At 48.6% G+C, this 20,678-nt stretch overlaps 1 protein-coding gene across 1 annotated transcript in view; it reads right to left on the bottom strand.

Moving 5' to 3' along the window:
• Positions 1–19,885, bottom strand: part of SPSB4 (splA/ryanodine receptor domain and SOCS box containing 4) — an 81,950-nt gene extending 62,065 nt beyond the window's left edge. Inside the window, exons 1-2 of the mRNA XM_066350398.1 lie at positions 19,282–19,885; positions 3,725–4,541 (exon numbers count right to left, since the gene is read on the bottom strand). Of these exons, the coding sequence (XP_066206495.1) occupies positions 3,725–4,418 (694 nt within the window). The 5' untranslated portion in view covers positions 4,419–4,541; positions 19,282–19,885. The remainder of the gene's footprint in view (positions 1–3,724; positions 4,542–19,281) is intronic.
• Between the last annotated feature and the right edge of the window lie 793 nt (positions 19,886–20,678).

The following is a 20,678-nucleotide window of genomic DNA, read 5'->3' as shown; positions in this document are numbered from 1 at the left end:
GGCTGTTTATGCAACTAGCTTTTTGGAACATCCTGAGGAACTCTGTGCTCAGCCAAGAGCTTCAAGGCCTGAAGATGAAGCCGCTGGGAGGAGGAAATGCAGGGACAGCATCTCAGGGTATCACCCAAACTCACGCTGAAGGTGCTGCCCTTTGCTGCACCTGGCCGGGTGAAGCAACCTCTCTTATCCATTCTCTTCCTACTTTGTCTGCAAACATCTCCACAAGGCGTCCACTGGACAAGTCTGCCAATGTGAATTCTAATGACCCCAGTTACTAGCTGTGTGACCTTGAGCAACTTACTCAAACACTCTGTGCCTCGATTCTTCATCATAAAATAAGAATGATAATAAGGCAGTAGCTCAAAGAGTTGTTACAAGAATTGAGTTAGAATTTGTAAAGTGCTTAAAATAGAATCTAGCACAGACTAAGCACTCTATTAGTTTTTGCTGTTATTATATAAGTATTAATTATTGCTGTTGTTATTTGGGCGCTGGACCTCCTCACCAGGAGACAGCTGGCCCATTTGCCTGGCCTCGGCTCCTCATTTCTCAGCTCACTGGGGTGGCAGAGCCCTGGGCATCCTGTGGCTCTTTACAGTAATCCCCAGGATGCTGAGCTGTTTCATTCCATGGCATGGCTGAAGAAACACGTTTGCGAATGAAAGAGCACTTTCGGGAGCTCTTGCCCTCAACAAACACATGCTTCGGAGTTAAATGCGGTTAGCACTTTCTAAGTCTTGCTTTTATAGTCATAAAAATTTTAAAAATGAGAAAATGGTATCCATTAACTTACTTTAATCACATTAGAAGAGAAGCCTCTATTAAGGCCATTTTAATTTTAATTCATAGGTGAACCCAGGACCCAGTCCAGCTCTCCTGGTTAATCAAAGCAGTGAGCACCAATTGCTGTGTGTCTGCTCTGTGCCAGTGAGCTTTATCATGCCCGCTTTACAAAAGAAAATAGTGAAGCTCATTGTCTACGGCCTCCTGGTGAGTGCTGGGGTCCGTGAGGGGCCTTGGTCAGAGTTCTGCCTCCGTTATCTTGTGGGGATGCAACCCCAGAGAACAGACCCACCTTTCTGTTCTTGAACCTCTCACCTGCAGCAACACCCCAGTAGAGTCTGAGACTGGGGATCTGCCACCATTTTACAACCTGGCTCAGAATTCTTCTCAGCACAGACCCCACTTCGGGTTACCTTTCCTGCCCACAGACTCCCTAGGGCCCAGCTCTTTCCAGCGCCCAGGGATCCCCTGATGGGCTTCAGCCCACATTACCAGGTATCGGCATCACTGAGTCCCTTCCCAATTAGCCCTCGTCAGACTCCACCACAGCCTGTCCTACGGCCCACCCTATTGTCAGGACCTGTCCCACTGACCATGGACCTTTTGAAGCCTAGCAAAGCTGAGCTCCCTCTTTCTGCAGCCATACCCTACCTGAGAGAGAACCTTACTTCTACCTGGGGAACAAGTCAGTGCTACAGCAAAATAGTCAATTCTGTCACCGAACAGGAGTTGCCATAGGCTGGACTCCCCTTGAGCCCTGGATGGGCATTCCAGCTTCAGCCAACCTGAAAAGAACCATTGCCAGGGAAGAGGATGGAACATTCCAAATGTCAGTCTCATCAAGTTTCTTTAGCCACCTGAAGGACCCAAAATCTCAAATGCCCCAAACACAACTGTCCCTTCCACCTAGACCCCCCCCCCCCCGCCACCAGCAGTACACCAAAGAAGACACCATGGCTTGACTGCTCTTAATCTATCAAGCGTGGGAGAGCCACTGCCTGAGACTTTGTTAGCACCTTAGCTTTTGTACCTGAAAACCAAGCAATGGATAATACCCAAGTGTGAATCAATACCCCCCAAGAGAAAACCCACCTTGGAGGCCCAACTGTTGGCTCAGGTAGCTCCCAGAGGGTATCAACACCAGCCTTTAATCCCGGCTACCTTATTACTGGTGCCACTGCACAAGATCTCACAGTAGCTATGAAAGGGATCTGATACTGTCCCAATTTATGGATGAGTAAAATGAGTCATAAGGCATTTGAGTGACTGACTCATCAGACTTATAGCAAGTCTATCTATCTAGTACAAGGAGCAATTCTGGCAAGTAAATTTTCCAATTCTGTTTAAGAGGGCATTGCTGGGTGTTGGTTTTCCCAGCACCAACTCTGCCTGGTCACCAGGATCTGAGAGGGATCCGGACAGTCTCCACAAGGCACTAGGATAACTAAACTAGCTTTGTCAAGACACTCTCAACTGCTCCTAGCTTTAACCAGTTAATCAGAGTAAATAGAACACTGTGACATTCAATGGCAATGTTTGTCCAACAACCACAAAAATGAAATATGAGCAAAAATGTCACCCATTATACCAGAGAGCTCAGCATACCAGCCACAGTCTGTTAGCCTGTACCCTTGAAAAGTCAGCCCACCCTGTGCTTGAGCAAGTGTAAATATTACTGGAGTAAAATTCTGTTCTTGACTTCTTTTCCTGAGTGTTACTCTCAGTCCCCAACTCAAGGGGGAAGTATGAAAAAAAGAGCAAGCTTCAGAGGCTGACAGACCCAGGGAGACATGGAACTAGCTTTCTATAGTTCCACTATTCAGTTTTCTCATCTCTGAAATGGGGGAAATTATATCTCTCACTTAAAACAAATAAACTGAAATTCCGGCTATCAATGCCCACCTCTGTGGGCTTCACAAAGCATGTGGCAGGATGTGTTTGGACAAGGAGCATGAGAGGCCACGAGGTCCCACCCATCGTCATGGAATAGATGTCCATGTGCCCTTTGTCCAGAGGACCCCAGCTTCCAGGAGTGACTCCATCCTAAGACCAATAACCACTTTCACTATTGCTGCCTCATAGGATGATTGTGTATATACATGGCAAGAGACCTTAAAATTGTTAGGGGCCAAACCCAGCGGCCTATCAACTTGTCTACAGCCTACAGGAGTGTTTTGTTGGTGCACATGGTGTTTTCAGCAGCAGCCAACTTTAAAATTGGGATAGTTCACCCAAATCTAGATTTTTGGGTCCTCTCGGAAAAACCAGAAGATCCCACAACTTGCAGCACTCATTACCATGAGGCAATTAGCAGTTAGAGAAGAGGAACTTGCCTTTTTGACAGACAGCTCACCAGGAAGAGCAGAAATTTGGGTGCTTAGTCCTGCATACAGTCGGTGGTCAATGAATGATAGTTGCTGTTATCATTACTTATTAATTATCAGTAACTTGAGTGGATGGCATTCAAATATGGGGCCTATGCCTTCTAGCTACCATCCTCCTTCTGCTGTGAGAAAGAGGCTGGGCACACAGGAGACATCATTTCACATAACCTTTATACAGATCAAAAGTTTTAAGATTAGTATCAACATTCCAAGCTCTTATTAGATGCCAGTCACTGTTCTAATCACTTCACATACATTACTATCTTATTCGATCTTCAACACAACCCTGACCCAAATTACTAACACTGTGTAACTCTTGCAAATAGGGAAACTATGGCACAGCCCAAGACTACTAAGCCAGAGAAGGAGAGTTAGGAATGAAATCTAAGAGCCTGTCCTCAAAGTCCACGTTCTAACTAGCCTCTACACATGACAGGGTTATCCCGAGTGCCAACGGAGGGCAGGGCCTTACCTGCCTCCAGCCTCCCTCCCCAGCGCCCCTGGGAACAGGCAGATTCTTGAACTCCCTCACCCTCCACCCAGCTGGCTGCACTTACGGTCAAGGCCGTTGATGTAGCGCATGGTGACTTCACAGTGGCCCCACACAGCACTCACCACCGGGTACAGCTTCTTGCCCTTGAGACCACGAAAGGCCACGCCCAGGTACTGGCCGTCCACCACGAAGCTGAGCGTGCCCTCGTCCATGTCCAGCACCACAAGCAGCGAGTCTGGCAGTGCGAAGGCCTCCTCCGGCCCCAGGAAGGCCGGGTAGGCCACTCCAGGCCGGTTCTTGCCATCATGGTAGAGACGACTGCGGCCCAGGTCCCAGCCCCACGACTCGGCGTCACTACCCACCAGAGCTGTGTAGCCCACTGAGTGCAGGGGTGCCCGAGACGTGGCCACGCCCACTACCGCGTGGGTGCCCCGCTGCCGAGCTGGCCAGTGGATCTGCCAGGCGTGCAGGCCGCGTGCGTGGCCTACCTTGCCGCGGATGCCGTCCGTGCTCTGGGCCACCGGGTGCCGGTGGAAGGTGAGCCGGTCGTCATCCTTGACAAAGACATTGAGCGAACGGTCCTCAGGGTTCCATGCATGCCGCAGCTGCACAGCCATCCCCGCCACGGGCATGTCCAGCAGCTGGTCCAGCCGTGCTGGCCGCCCTGGCTCTGCTCCCCGCAGTTCCGGCTTGGCCGGCCGCAGCGCCGGCTCTCGAACCTCCACTGACTTGAGGCTCCCCGAGAGCTTCTGGCCCATGGTTCACTGCCAGGCTGGGTCCGCCGCTGCAGGCCACTGCTACCTCGTGGGAGCTGCCACTCCCTGCAGCCAGGGATGTATACCTCCGCAGCCTCTACCGGGCTGGGGCAGGGGCCCAAGCTCCTGGAAGGAAACAAAGGGCGCAGGTTATATATAACAGCATCATCCACAGCCGTTTATGCTCATGCCTTGGCTGGGCCCTTATCATGCATTAATAGTAATTAACTAATATAATAATATCTGGTACTTACCTAGTACTTGCTGTATGCCAGACACTGTTCAAAATGATTTCCATTTAATAGCTCATTTAGTCCTTAAGCCTTCTAATAAGACATATACATTATTCCCATTTTATAGATGAGAAAACTAAAAGAGAGAGGGTAAGTACTAAACCAAAGTTCCACAGCTAATAAGAGGCTGAGCCAAGATTCAAACTGAGGCCATCTAGCTTCAGAGTCCATGTTCTCTGTACTTGGAGCAGTCATAGATAATTTCATTTTAGAACTATGGACTGAACCCAGAGAGGTTAAGTGACCTGTCCAAGATCACAGATGCTGGAGAGGAACCCAGGTGCATTTGATTGCAGAAGACAAGCCCTGTGCCAAGGCTGGGGGAACACAGTTGCCTAAGACATGGGGGCCAACAACATGTAGGATATGGCTCATTTGTCTCCTTTCCTTGGTGCCCTGGGGAGCTTAAATGCATCTAAAGTACAGCAAGGGTTTAGAAGCAAGACACAGACCAGGGATCCAGCAAGATCACCTCAGGACATGGACATGGACACAAAGCAACCATCTGAGGATGGGGGGTGGGGGGTGGTCTCCTTGGGAAGGTGAGCAGGAAGCAGGGGAATAAAGGAGCGGGTGTTCAGGCTCTGGGACCCAACAGAACTGCATCCAAACCCCTCTCTTAGCTGTGTGTCCACAGGAAGGACTCTTAACTTCTCCAAGACTCCAGTAAAATGGAAATAAAACACCTCCCTCTAGATAGTGTAGGAATCCGAGACAACAATACGAAAGGCTAGCCTGAGACTCCGGGCAGGTTTCCTTCTCTGGCTCTATTCGCTGGGCATCCCAAGTGAACCCTTTCCCTTTGGAGGGGTAGGCTCTTTCTTTGGGCATATAAACCCCATTAACAGCGTTAATTGTGGAAACTTCCTCTGAGGCAGGATCCTAGTTTTCAGGGAGAAGGACTAGGTCACAATCACTAGGAGATCAGCCAGAACCCAGGGTGATTGGATAGTCCCTGGTATAGGTTGAGATGAAAAGCGAGCCCTGCGGCCTGTTCAGAGCAGACACCTGTGCCCTCCCCACCCTGGCCTGAGTGTTGCGGGGCTCAGAACAACTTCCTCGGAGACAGACCAAGGGACAGATGTTTTTCACCCCCTGTCAGCCTAGCCATGACCTCCCACCCAAACAGCGGCATTCTCCCAGCCGAAGTGCAGGTGGAGAGGGAAGGAACCCCGCTGGCGCACAGCACAGGGAGGGATGCTGTGGGCTTCTCTTTTAACCCTTCTATTTTATTCTCAACTCCTGTTTTCCTTCCTTCCTATGGTTAGACTTCAGCTTCAGCTCATACCAACTCCACCCAGAGAGCACTGGCTGATGTTTAATCTGTAGGAATACCTGAACACATAAAAAGGAAAATTCACAACACTAGACTGTTCTAAGCAGAATCAAGTTACACCTTTTCATATCTTAAATCACCCAAAATAAAAGAGAAAAAGAAATAGAGATGCAAATTCTATTGTCAGCAAAACTAAAACACATTTGTAACCTGAACCACAACTTGTAAAGAGAGGCCGCCAAAAGCAGTGAAGATCAAACGGGTGTGAGAAAGCATGCACAGATGACACCTGTGGCTGCGAAGCTCAGATAAAGCTGGCAGATCTCTTGGCTGGCACTCTCTAAAGGGAAAAAACAAATAACAAAAATCCAGTGACTCCTAATCAGGAACAACTGGAACAGGGTATATGGTCTGGCAGTGGGAACTACGTGTGACACCTAGGTCACCCAGGGACATGGACATGAACATAAGGTAATCATCTGAGAATGGGGTGGGGTCTCCACCGGAGGGTGAGTGGGAGGCAAGGGGATACAGGCGAAAAAAAGGGGACAGGGCTAACAAAGAAAACCACAGGCCAGCCATCTTCACAGGGAGCAGTGTGTTGGTGAGGCAGAGAGGGAGAAGGGCCTGAATTGGGGGAAGGTTGTAGCTGCAGGTCTCTGCTATCTGGGTAAAAGCTAAAAGAAATCACTGGCACGGTCCTGTGAACAAAGTTACCATGAACGTGGGAGTGGTCCTGCTCCCCTATAATACTTCCATGACCCTCCTCTACATGTACCCCCTGCAAAATGCAGATCTGAGAAGGTTTGCCTCAAAGAGCGACCAGCACACCATATAGTCAAAGATGCCAGAGGAGAGAGATGAAGCAGGAAAAGAACAGAAAAAAAAAATGCGACAAACCAAGAAAACTCACCAGAAAAAAAGCCATCAAAATTCACCAAATTTGTAAACTAATTTTATGGTCATATTTCAGAAAGAAAACAACTAGCACAGTCCTAAAAAAAAAAAAAAAAAAGACTAATGCCTTTACATAGTTGTAAAGGCTATCTCCAGAAGAACTAACAACACAAGTCTTCCCGTCTTCAGGAGGAACCCAGCACATAATAAAACAGACCATACCATGAAAAAAAATTGTTTTTAAAAACCAATAGAAGCCCAAAGACAAAGACATAAACTATGATAGAAAACTAAGACCAAAATACCAGCTGTGTCAATGAATGGTTACAGAAACTACTAAAAAAAAAAGGATTCTATAACAAAACTCCCAACAGTGTGGTTCCTACAAGAGAAATCCCCAAAGCAAAGTGATTCAACAATTTTGAAAATAAAGGAAGGGCAAATATATTCCAGGTAAGTGCTACCTCACATTAAACAAGCATTATCACCTTAATATAGTCAAGTAAAGTCGAATTCAGGGTAAATGAGACAAAAAATACTTGATGATAATAAAGAATATGAGCCACAATTGAATGCCTAACACACCAAATAATACCACCAAAACTCACAGCAAAAGCTACAAGAAGCACAAGGAAGGACAGATAGACACAGTAGAGGCAAGTGATTTTAATTCACCTCTTTTTAACTCATGATAGCTCAAGGGACCAAATTAGGTAAAGAGAGAAAAAGAAAAATTGCATAATTAACAAGACAGTTTTGTTTTGTTTCATTTTGTTTTGTGACAGAGACAGAAGGAGGGATAGATAGGGACAGACAGGAAGAGAGAAAGATGAGAAGCATCAATTCTTCCTTGTGACTCCTTAGTTGTAACTGATTGCTTTCTCCTATGTGCCTTGACCAAGGGGCTCTAGTAGAGCCCGCGACCTTGGGCTTCAAGCCAGCTACCTTGGGCTTCAAGCCAGCGACCTTTGGGCTCAAGCCAGTGACCATGGGGTCATGTCTATAATCCCATGCTCAAGCCAGCAACCCCACACTCAAGCTGGTGAGCCTGCATTCAAGCTGGCAACCTTGGGGTTTCGAACCTGAGTCCTCTGTGTCCCAGTCCAATGCTCTATCCACTGCACCACCACCTGGTGAGGCAACAAGACAGTTTTAATTGACATATATTTCAAAATATTTTCCTATGTATTAAGGCCACAAATAAAACCTCAACAAAAGAGCTGAAATAATACCAAACGTGATAACATAGAAGAAAAACTAGAAATTAATCACAAAATTATGGATCACAAAACTCTACTGCTTGGACATTTAAAAAAATTCTCGCCTGACCAGGCGGTGGCGCATGGATAGAGCGTAGGACTGGGATGCGGAAGGACCCAGGTTCAAGACCCTAGGGTTGCCAGCTTGAGCGCAGGCTCATCTGGCTTGAGCAAAAAGCTCACTAGCATGGACTCAAGGTCATTGGCTAGAGTGGGGGGCGGGGGGGGGGTTTACTCAGTCTGCTGAAGGCTCACAGTCATAGCACATATGAGAAAGCAATCAATGAACAACTACAGTGTCACAATGGAAAAACTGATGATTGATGCTTCTCATCTCTCTCCATTCCTGTCTGTCCCTATCTATCCCTCTATCTGACTCTCTTTCTGTCCCTGTAAAAAAATTAAAAATTAAAATTAAAAAATAAATTCTCTTCTAGTCACCCTACTCCATTTACTTCTGTGTTACAAGGGATCGGCTTACCAAGCATATTAGGAAATTCCCCTTAGGAAACTGCAGTGGTCTCCTGCCAACATAAGTAGGCCAACCGCCTTTAACCCTCCCACTGTACACCTTGGCGCTATTGCCACATTGCGGCAGTCATCCTTGTGTTACTGTGGTACGTCCCTCCTCGAGCTTTAGGAAAATCTTCATTTATTTTTCTTTGCATGACAGCTCTCTGTCCAGTTTTGCCAATTTAAATGTGACTATGGTATAAACAGTTAAATGACTAACTATAAACAAATTTTAAAAAACTATCTTTTAAACAACCCAGATAAAAAAGAGATCTATATAAAAATTGAAGAATACCTAGAAAATAAGACTAATAAAAAATGCTTCATGTATTAGAATTTGTGGGATCCCACTAAAATAGTGCTCAGAAGAAATCATGACTGTTTTACTTATACTAATAAATGAAAAAGAATGAAAATACATGAATTAAGCTTAATAAAACAGAAAATTCATAGAACTAATAGCCTGTCCAGGCAGAGGCACAGTGGCTAGAGCATTGGACTGGGACACAGAGGACCCAGGTTTGAAACCTCGAGGTCGCTGGCTTGATTACGGGCTCATCTGGTTTGAGCAAGGCTCAAACAAGGGGTCACATGGTCTGCTGTAGCCCCTCCCCTGGTCAAGGCACATATAAGAAAGCAATCAATGAACATCTAAGGTGCTGCAATGAAGAATTGATGCTTCTCATCTCTCTCCCTTCCTGCCTGTCTGTTCCTATCTGTCCCTCTCTCTGTCTCTGTCACAAAAGAAAAAAAAATATATGAGCACTGGTTCTTTGGGGAGAAAATAATACCACAAAAACCAAACCAATAAAACATACAAACCATTTAATCCAATCATTTAATCGATACGCATTGTTAGATTATTATCTATTAATCTATCATATTGATAATGTGTACCTTTGATATGATATAATGAAATAACACATTACTTCTCTGGGTCTTCCTCCCCCACTCCTAAATATAATCATGAGAAAAACATGGGACAAAATCCGCCAAAATACCTAACCAGTACTCTCCAAACTGTCATGGCCATTAAAGACAAGTCTGAGACACTGTCGCAGCCAAGACGAATTTAACTACTGAATGTAATGTGGTAGCCTAGACAAGATCCTGAAACAACAACAACAAAATGACATTAGGTAAAAACTAAGGAAATCTGAATGAGGTATGAGGTATAGTCTTTAGTTAATAATCAATACTGGTTCATTAGCTGTGATAAATGTACCACACTCATGTGAGATGTTAATGATAGGGGAACTGGGTGTGAGAATATAGGACTCTCTATACCCTCTATTTAGTTTTTCTATAAATCTAAAACTATTTTAAAAAATAAGTCTATTAATTAAAAACATTAAATTCATTTCTAAATGTTAGATAATACAAAAAAGAAAGTACAGAAAACTTAAAATCACCTATCTCATTAACCAGATATAAACCTCTGTTAGTATTTGGATGTGTTTTTATTTTATTCCTTTCTTTTTCTATAAAATATTAGTGAATTTTCTTTTAAAAATTGGCATCATGGGCCTTTATTCAGATGATCTCATTTAAAATGTAATAATTAACATTTCATGTATTACTAAATATACTTTAAATGCATGACATCATGGCTGAAAAATATAAAACACATAAACCACTTAATCTAATCATTTAAAAGAGAGGCAAAAACAAAAATATATAAAATATGAAATGAAAATGAGAAGCAACCAAATGACATAGCAAAAACCAAGCATAAAGCCTGACCAGGTATAGTCAGGTGGTGACGCAGTGGATAGAGTGTTGGACTGGGATGCGGAGGACCCAGGTTCAAAACCCCGAGGTCGCTGGCTTGAGCAAGGGGTCACTGGCGCTGCTGGAGCTCCCCACTCAAAGCACATATGAGAAAGCAATCAATGAACAACTAAGAAATCCCAACAAAGAATTGATACTTCTCATCTCTCTCCCTTTCTGTCTGTCTGTCCCTATTTGTCTCTCTGTCTCTGTCACAAATAAAAAAACAAGCATAAAATAAGTCAGACTTGTTTGCTGTTTTAAAATGAGGAGGTATATGCAACACAAATCATAATATGACAAACTCCTAAATGAGAAGACCAACCCAACCACAAAATATTGAAAGGATACAACAAACAGTTCACACACAAATAACCAAACAGCTTCTTTGAAAAGATGGTCTATATACCAAATGCACAACAAAAGAGAAACTCGTTAGAACTACAATGAAATGCCATCAGATTAGTGAAGATAAGAAAGTTGGATAACACCTTGGAGAAGCAGACAGGTTCCTACATTGCTAAACTGAAGGTTAAACGGTGTGATCCCAGTGAACAGCAAATTAGCATCATCTCTCAAAATTACAAAAGCACATACACTTTGACCTAGCAACTCCACTTACATATTTATTCAGATAAGCTCTCGAATGTACAAAACAATATATATACATATATATATCATGTATGTACATGCAATATATATGTAATAAATGAATATATAAATTATATTTATTACATATATAAATATGCAACATTGTTTGTAACAGCAAAATATTGGGAGAAACCTTGAAGGAAAACAGGATAATTTTTTTTGCAAGAAGTTCTACTTTTATTCCATTGAACACTGTAAATGGTAACACTATAAATTATGGTAAAGCCATATAATAGAAAACTGCAGCTGGAAAAAAGAATACACTGATATGGAAGATCCAACAGCTAGAAGGTGTCAAACAAAGCACTGTGTCTAGCGCTGCCACATTACCGAGGAGGGAGGAGGGAGGAGGAGGGGAGGAGGAGGGACGGGGAGAACAGAAGAGGAGGAGGAGGTGAGTATTAACCTAAAGGGCTTCATCCAGTCCTTGAGCCTGAACCAGGTTATGAGAAATAAGCTAGATAACATAAGAGGTGCAGGGGGCATAGTAGGGATTCAGTCAGTAGAGTCAACACACTCTGGAAGTTTGCACAGACTGTCCCAGGGTGTCTGACTAGGCAGTCAGGGGGGTTGGAATCTGTCACTTTTGTAATTCACTTAAAGGCACCTATGCGCTCATTCTAACAGACTAGAAAACTAGACTCCAGGAGGAAGTAACCAAAGTCACATGGCTAAAAGGCAGCAGAGCAGGCCCCACAGGTCCCACCCTGAGTAGCCTGAACCCAAAGTCCCCACTGCCTGTACTCCTTTGTATCTTCTCCATCACTAACCTTAAATATATACACTCACTCTGGGCCAGGCGGCATCACAACTGCTTTACAGGAACTATGAGGCATGTGCCCCTTTATTCAAAAGCGGAAAGAGGCCCTGGCCGGTTGGCTCAGCGGTAGAGCGTCGGCCTAGCGTGCGGAGGACCCGGGTTCAATTCCCGGCCAGGGCACACAGGAGAAGCGCCCATTTGCTTCTCCACCCCTCCGCCGCGCTTTCCTCTCTGTCTCTCTCTTCCCCTCCCGCAGCTAAGGCTCCATTGGAGTAAAGATGGCCCGGGCACTGGGGATGGCTCTGTGGCCTCTGCCTCAGGCGCTAGAGTGGCTCTGGTCGCAACATGGCAACGCCCAGGATGGGCAGAGCATCGCCCCCTGGTGGGCAGAGCATCGCCCCATGGTGGGTGTGCCGGGTGGATCCCGGTCGGGCGCATGCGGGAGTCTGTCTGACTGTCTCTCCCTGTTTCCAGCTTCAGAAAAATGAAAAAAAAAAAAAAAAAAAAGCGAAAGAGACTCCCAGTGAGAGGTTCCCAGTAAGTTGCAGGGCAAGGACAAACCTCAGGGCCACAGTAGGACAAGCCTGTGCTTTACCATCTTCCTCCACAGTATTTAGAGCAGAGCCTGTCCATGATGCCCACATAGGACATTTCTAAGGGAAATGTCCACAACCATGCCAATATTATTGTTGTTGGAGAGACAACTTGAACGTGTCTGAAAGCAACAGCTGAGCAGCAGCTTCAGAGGAGGCGCATGCTGGGTTATTGAGAGCAGGTGCTTCAAAGCCTCTGCCACCATCAGCCGCAGGCGGGGATCTTGAAGATTGCCTATACGGGGTACGTGGCTAGGTGGACATATGACAGCCCCTTTGCTGCCCCCCCCCCCACGAGACAGGGCCCAAAACAGAATGTTCAAGTCCACAAATGGCCATCCACTAAGGAAAACTAGTGACATCACAATATAAGGAAGGGCAGGGTTTGAATTTCTGCCTGTCCATTGGGCCCTGAGCAGGGATTTGATCTCTCTGAAACTCATCTGAAAAATGCTGCTAATCATGTGCTGAATTTGCCTGCCTTTGCAAGGATCAGAGTAGACATCTGGAAAGTCTGGAACGGCATAGGGTACCCAGGAGGCACCCAGGGAATGTTAAGTGTTGTGTATGTCCTCCAACAATGCCATTTCTCCATCTGAATGTATCCTAAAGAAATAACCATGGGTGTGCAGTAGGATCCAGCTACGAAGAACCTGTCAAGGGCAACAGTCAGGATCAGAATCAGGAAACAGAATGACCAGCTAGAGATTGGAGATTACAAATGCAGAGTCCTAAATCCTAAACTGGGGTCACAGATCAGTCTTCATGTCTTTGTCCAGGTATGGGGGCCCTGAGTCCATCTTTCCTCAACTCCCCAATCCTGCCTGAGAGCTCCACTTCCTCCAGGAAGCCCCCTGTTTCATTGGGGCTCTAGGTGCCTGCCACACCTCTGTCTACCCTGAGCCAGCTGGGACTTTCTGGTCCTGCTTATCTGCATCTTTCTACCTTGAGGGGCATCCCTCTGTGAACCAGAAACTTCTGCTTGGGCTTCCTTGCTCCCCTCATGGAACAGACACAGCACAGTGCTTTGATTATACTTACAGCGTGGAGAAGTGACTCTGAGCTTCAGAGAGGTCTCCTTTTCTAGCCCTTTGAGGATGCAGCAGGAAAAAGGCTAGGCCTGGAGTCAGGAGGTGGGGACTGGGGCCCAGTTCTGCCACTGACACGGTCATGGCTTCTGACTCTTGGCTGTATCCAGTCTATCCTTTTGTTAGACACTGCTGTGCACCTACCTTCCTTCTTCCAGTCCTCATTTGTTTGTTCAACAAACACTTAGTGAATGCCTGCCATGTGCCAGGCTCTGTGCTGCTAAAAGCTAGGGACATGACAGTGGCCAAGTCAGGCTCAATCTCTGCCCTCTCTTTCCAACCAGAGGGAGTAGGCGCTTATCACATTTCTCTTTCGTCTTCACCACAGCACGTGGCACTGACCCAGGCACACAGCATATACAAGAGAGTTAACTTCCTGATAGGAATAATATTATCTCTCAGCTCAGTAAGCACAGTGCATGCTGAGCAGTGTCTAAGGGTGTCTCCATCACATTCCCCTCAAACTACACTCAATGTCTTACCAGTGGTTGGCAAACTCTTTAGTCACCAGAGCCAAATATCAACAGCACAACGATTGAAATTTCTTTTGAGAGCCAAATTTTTTAAACTTAAACTATATAGGTAGGTACATTCCTTATCGAGGTAGCGCCCACACATGGTATTTTGTGGAAGAGCCACACTCAAGGGGCCAAAGAGCCGTGTGTGGCTCCTGCGAGCTGCGGTTTGCTGACCAGGGTTAGGCCATGCTTGGAGAGGGATGCTTAATCGTTCTATCCAGAAAGATCCAGGACTTCAATGATGGTAGAGTAAGACAACAAAAACTCAGATTGCCAATTGCCTTTCCCAGGACCCTGGAAGATGTTGCAATTCAACAGGGAAATGAGGAGACATGAAGTGATGATGTCGCACTGCTTAAAGAGCCTCAGTAGTTTTTCTTCAGAGGCTGAGGTCTCAAAATCCCATTCTCGGAGGCCTGTTTGGCTGGGATCACCGGATCATGTGTCATGCGACATGACTGTTGCAGGAATTGGTAATGACGGTGAAATACCCTCCCTCAGTGAGGCCTTTGGCTTCAGACTAGCTGGAATAGTGGATGGGTATGAATTTCATGCCTTCTTTTAAGCAGCAGTGATGATGTCTCCTTGGGATCTGAGACTACAGGGAAGTCTAAGACCCTATCAATTCCCTCTAGGGAAAGCTGTTGCCAAAGGGTCAGACCCAGTTACAGGTCCCAATAACGACAGGGGCTATAAAAAGCAGTGCAGTTTGATACCACTTGAATTCCTTTAATAGACTGCATACTGCTTTCAGATACATGCTACAGCACTTGTAAAACGCAAAGCCAATCTAACGCTCCTCGCTTAAGATCTTCCACAGTTTTTCCACAGCTTTCAGGATCAAGTGCAGACTCCTAACCCTAACCCTCCCAAAGTGTTCTACCATGCGTCCCTGGCCCATCATCTTCCTCCCAGCCTGCATGAAGTTCCCTGCAGGCACACGTAGGCGCCCACATCCATGTCCTGACATGCTGCTGCCACTGACACTTCTCTCTCCCTGCACACCTCCACGTGCACACATCTGGGTAACTTATTCTCCTGGGGTATCACTATCTCTAGGAGCTTCCTCCTCCTCCCCCTGTTCTCAGAGCCACTATGCCTGTCTCTTCTACAGACTTATCAGAAGGGGCTCTAACCTCTTCTCAGCTGTCTCCCTCCCACCAGCTGGGGGACAAGAGCTGGGCTGGATCTCCTCACTGGAGTCCCCAGGGCTCTGCATGGCTGTGGTGCAGAGAAAGTACAGGTGAATGTCTACACATTGCACAAGCATGAACAAATGAATGAAAGCAAGCTGCTGCCTGAGAGAGCACTCTGCCGAGGCGTGAACTGGGAGCGCAGGGCCCCGTGAGCTGGGTCTTCACTCCTCACTTTTCATCTCTGTACATTTCTAGAGACAAACGATACCTATGTGGACTGGTTTGACTAGGAGTTTTAGAAATTTTTCTTAATACAAATGTTTGGTAGAGGGGCTGTTTTATTAAAAGATGCTCATTCAGATTGAACATGCCAATGATGAATGGACTAAAGAACGCCCTAGGTTTTATTTAGAGGCGTCCATTAGCTTTTCCCCTCTATAAACAGGCATGGAGCTCACACTACAACTGGCTGGGAAAGCCCTTTCTTCCCAAGAGCTCACAAAGAGAGCCATCTGTTCAGTTCCAGGTGGAACCATCTCACGCCTGTTTTCCTGGAGCATGAATCAAGGAGGCTTCCCCCAGCCTCTCCTTGTGGGGTTTCCATGGGAATCCTCCCACGCATGACTGAGCCAGGAGCCCCCAAGGTGGAAGCTCAGGCTGTCAGCCAACAAGAGCAGGGAATGGGATGAAGGAGGTTTTCAGGCCAGCATGCTCTGCAAGGTCATTTGAAAGATGCACACCTTCCTGGCAGCCCTGGTCAATGCCGCAGCTGCCCCTGTGCCCAGAGGGCTGCCCCAGGCACATGTGGGCTGTTCTGCAGGACAGCTGGCCTCTGTGAGGCTCCACATGGCTCAGGCCTGATCAAAGCTAGGGGGGGAGGGGAAGAGGGTGCTGCATAATGGGATCCCTCTTGGAAAGACTCCTATGAAGAAAACACAATTAATCTTCATGTCCAGTCCCTCATTTCTCTCCCATGCTGAACACTGCCCAATTGGTAAAACTGGTTGTCTGAAAATTTGGGGATGCCTGAAAGAAAAGGGAACCTGTTCATGCCTCAGACTTGATCTAGGATATCATAAGAGGGAACTGCTGGGGTTTCCAAAGGTCCTTCTGTGAAGCCTGTGGGGTCTCTGGGATCATTTTTAAGATACCAGGGGGGAGAACAGAAAGAAAGAGGAAACAGTGAGGAAGCTGGGAGACAGGAGGACCCAGAGAGAGAAGAGAGAGGCAGCGCCAAGGCGGGTCAGAGGGAGCTTCTCAGCCCAGGACCATGTGTGACCTGCATATCTCACAGTGTGTAGCTGACAGGTGAGATGTCTCTGTGGCCCAACTAATTGGATTAAGCCTCACTGTTTTCTGGAGAAGGCAGAGCTCCAGGTTCACCATAAATAACATTTCACAGCACTAAAAGCCAGATGGGTGACTTTGGAGCAGCTCTGAGCCTCTCCCCTGAACTTACCAGCCCATGAAGGTGCAGGGCTCAGAGCAGATTCCTGCCACCACCCGGCTCCAGGGTCCACCTTGCCTGCTCCATAAAGGGGCACCCCTTAGATCACATCTCAGTCTCTGCTCCTCTCTCTCCATGTGTCTTCTCTCATGACTGGTGTTTTCAGCCCTTACAGATACTTCCAACCTCGGTCTCCAGCCCTGCCTTCTCTCCTCAACACCAAACCCACCCATCTGGAAGCCTCTGGCCACCCCAGACTAGAGCTCCTTCAAATGACCTTGTAAAGCCAGCTGGCTCCTTTCCCCATAAACCTCCCTCTGCCGGCACACCCACCCTCTCCGGATGTCAGACATGGAGGTACCCACTAGCCCCTAAGAATCCACACACCTCAGCCTTTTCCCTCTCTGGCATTCCAGGTTCCTCTCTGCATACCCATTTCTGCCATGGGTCCCCCATATCCCAGTCTCCCTCAATCAATGTCTTCGACTTCCCTTGCATGGATTACTGCAATGGTCTCCTTACAGAGCTCCTGGGACTCCAGTCTGCCTAGGACCAAACAGCCCACCTACCTTCTCTTTCAACTCTCCAGGTGGCTTCTCCAGGGAGAAGTTTCATGCCTTAGCTTAGCACACAAGAGTCCTGAAAACCTGCTCTTGTTTATTTCTCCCGCGTCCAGTCTCCCAGCTCGGCCACTGCAGACCAGTCACACCAGACTCCCCCAGGCACCACATACCCTGAAGTCCCAGGAGGCCTTCCCACCTTCCCTTGCGGGCTGGTGCTCATTAATCCCTATCCCACACCCAAGCAGGCTGGGCGGCCTCCACAGCAGCACTCTAGCCTCCAGCATCAGTCTTTGAAATAAAACAGAAATATCAACTAGAGAGATATTTGAGTGAAATGGCTGGTAAGTGAATTTTTGTTGTTTGCCAAAGGATGCTTAAATTTCTATTTATACCACTTTTCAAGAAAGTTAAAAGAAAAAGATCAATCAGAGGGCTATGCCCTTGTGTAAAGCATATTTGTATCAGGCTACTGACACTTGTCTAAGAACTCCATTAATCAACAGCACTTATAATAAATGAAGGGCCTGGGGGGTGAGGGGGGATTCCCCATCAGTCTGAGTGACAGAAGCTGCAGGATCTAGTTGAAGAGTAGAGGCGCCAAGGTGGGAAAATCTAGTACCCTGATATCCTCTTCCCCGGGTGTAGGGTATAATGACTGTGGGGGAAGAGGGTTGGCAGATCCAGAATTTTCTAATTTTAATAGCATTTATCTCACACTCAGCGTTTCAAGTCTTCTCGATTTAGGCTCATCAGATTTGTGGGTAGGGGTGTATTGGGAGGATGGGGGGCAAAGATTCGGCTTCAAACTCCCTCACGAGGAGGATGGGAGAGACGAAGAAAACTGACCTGGGAGAGATCAGAGAACTTGCCAAGGTCACACAGCGGGCCGGGTAGTGGAGGCAAAATTTGAACTCAAGCCTGACTCCAGAACTGACAGCCCACCTCGTGACCACGGTACGTAAGTGCCCTCCTCTCCCTTCCATTCTGCAACAGCCCATGCTCCACGCTCGGACATCCGGGAGGCAGGAGAGCGCGCGCATTCACACACACACACACACCACACACACACACACACACACACACACACACACACCGCTCCCCCCGCCCGCCCCCCCCCCCCCCCGCTTCTCTCGTTAGGGTGAGTTTCTGGGCGACAAGTCCCCTCTTGTCTAGGAGCCCGTGGCGCGTTCTGCTCTACACGGACCGACACATTTGCCGCGGCGCTCCAGGCTCTGGCCTCCTCCCTCCTTCCCAGACCCCAATTCCCAATCCCCTGGCCTTGGCTCCCGGAGCCCGCAACGCCCTCCCTTCCTGAGCATCGCTAAGTTTGTCTTCAAGCAAGGCCAGGAACTGGCCCGGAACAGCGCTGGGATAGGGCCACTAGCCACACTACCCCAGTATCGCAGAGTCAAGAAAAATCATGACCAGCTACCACCTCACCAGCGCCTACTGCGTGCCTACAGGAGCTTGACTTCCACAGCTCCCAATCCTCCAACCCCGACGAACAGGCCCCCAGAACTTACGGTCCCCATTACAAAGATGAGAAAGATGCTGCAGGTCCGGAAAGTTGGATGGCACGCTTGGGCTCACACCGCTGATAGTAATGCTAGTTAACATCTGATTGAGTGCTTCGTGTGTGTCTGGCACAGGTCTACATACGTTACAAGCATAGATTCTACCAGTATCCCTAAAAAAGGATACTATGCCCTAAAAACGGGTATCATTATCATCCTATCCTACGGTAAAGAAATCGAGGTTTGGCGACTTGCCCAAGGTCACCCAGCCAATGATCCAGGACCCAAATTCGGACGACGTGATGGGGGGGGGGGGGGGCAATATTTTGTGCTGTCTCCACTACTCAGAAAAGTAGCAGGCTTCGATCTTGCGGTTCCAGGGATCGGCCCCAAACGCCCCAAGGCTGCGCGCAAACCACTCAGTTCTGCAGCAGGCAAAGAGGAATTCCCGGGGACCCGGACGGAACTCAAGCCAGGAACGCGGGTTGTGGTGAGTGCCTGCCCGCACGCGGTCGGCGCGAAGAGATCTCGGGTTCCGGCTTCTGCACGCCTCAATGCGCCCCTCACCAAAAGCTGGAGAACACTCACCATAAAAGAGAGGGCGAGCTCCTGCCCGGGAGGAATCGCCAGCACTGGCAGGTCCTGGACTCCCGGGAGAGGCGTCTGCCGCCGCCGCCCACTCAGGGGCGCCCAAGCTACCCTGAAGATGCCGGCTCGCTCCTCGGAACCAGGGGTGCGTCCTCACAGCTTGTGCCCAGCAGCAGCAACCCCTCTGCCCTGCAGGGTGGCCTGGAGTTGGAGCGTTCTTGGGGAAGTTAGCGCTCGGGCGCAGCGGGAAGGTGCGAAAGGTCGGATTGGAGTGGGGAAGCACTCCTGCGCGGATCCTGGGGGCGCGCCGAGGCCCTCGCTGCAGCCGCTCCGAAGCTCCGCGCCCGACCCCGAGGGCGGCGAGTCCCGAGCTCAGGGCTCACGGGCCGCGCCTCGGCCGCCCGCCCCTGGCATGCCCTGAGTCTTCCCCGGCGCCCTGGGCGCAGGCGGCGGTAGCTGGAGCTGGGGCCCAGACCCGGGCTGCGGTGCGCTCACAGCCCTCCCCAGGGGCTTGGCGCCTTTGTGCGCGGGGCGCGCCGGCCGCCGCGGCCAGCACTGGATGCTGCAGCCGCCGCTTCCCCCTCCTCCGCCGCTGCCCGCTCCCCGCCTTCCGGGCCGGCCGGGAGGCTGCAGCTGAAAGCCGATCCGGCTGAGCTCATCCCTGAAGGCCACTAATCCAATAGCCGCGGAAGGCGCGGCCGCCGGGAACGCCCCTTCCCCCACCATCCCGCGCCCCGGCCCGTCCCAGCTCGGGCCGCTGCCGGCGCCACCACCTTCTCAAGGCCACCAGCTGGCGGGAGAGGGAAGTGGAGCCCGCGCCCCAGTGAAGAGTCCCAAGCGCGGTTGTCATTCACACGCCCGCTCGCCTGCTCACGCACTCAGTCACGCACTCACGCACCCATTCATCTTGCGTGGGTCCTCCCCCATTCATTCAAGCGCGCCGGGAGCGCCAGGGTGGGTACCCCTGAGGGGGAGGAGACACCCACATTAATTCCGAGGCTTTGCTGTCTTTACCCAACACATGTGGGAAATAGCAGCCGGGAAAAGAGGATGGTTCAATATCCTCTTTCTCAGACACATGTCCACACTTTATTTTTTAAGGTCAAACTCCAAATCATCTCTTGAAGTCCAATTTCATACTGACTGTACTTGCTTCACAGGGAATGAAGGTCTCTCTTCTCGGTCAGCGGTCAGCGCTGTTGGTGGGCCGATGGTTTGCGAGTTTGAGCTGAGAGATAAGGAAGAGGGCGTGGCCAGAGTAGAGGCCAAGAGGGTGCTTCTACAATATCATAGGTGTTTCTTTACGGAAATTGAGAAGTTTCTACTCTGGAGGTCCTGGTCTGTGCTCCCAGACTTGACTTCACGTCCATTCCAGAGTCGTTTGGTCTAAGCCTAGG

Source organism: Saccopteryx leptura, chromosome 10 (genome assembly GCF_036850995.1).
Source record: "Saccopteryx leptura isolate mSacLep1 chromosome 10, mSacLep1_pri_phased_curated, whole genome shotgun sequence".
NCBI classification, from domain to species: domain Eukaryota; kingdom Metazoa; phylum Chordata; class Mammalia; order Chiroptera; family Emballonuridae; genus Saccopteryx; species Saccopteryx leptura.
The sequence above is the reverse complement of the archived record's forward strand: the minus strand, read 5'-3'. Positions and strand labels throughout refer to the sequence as shown.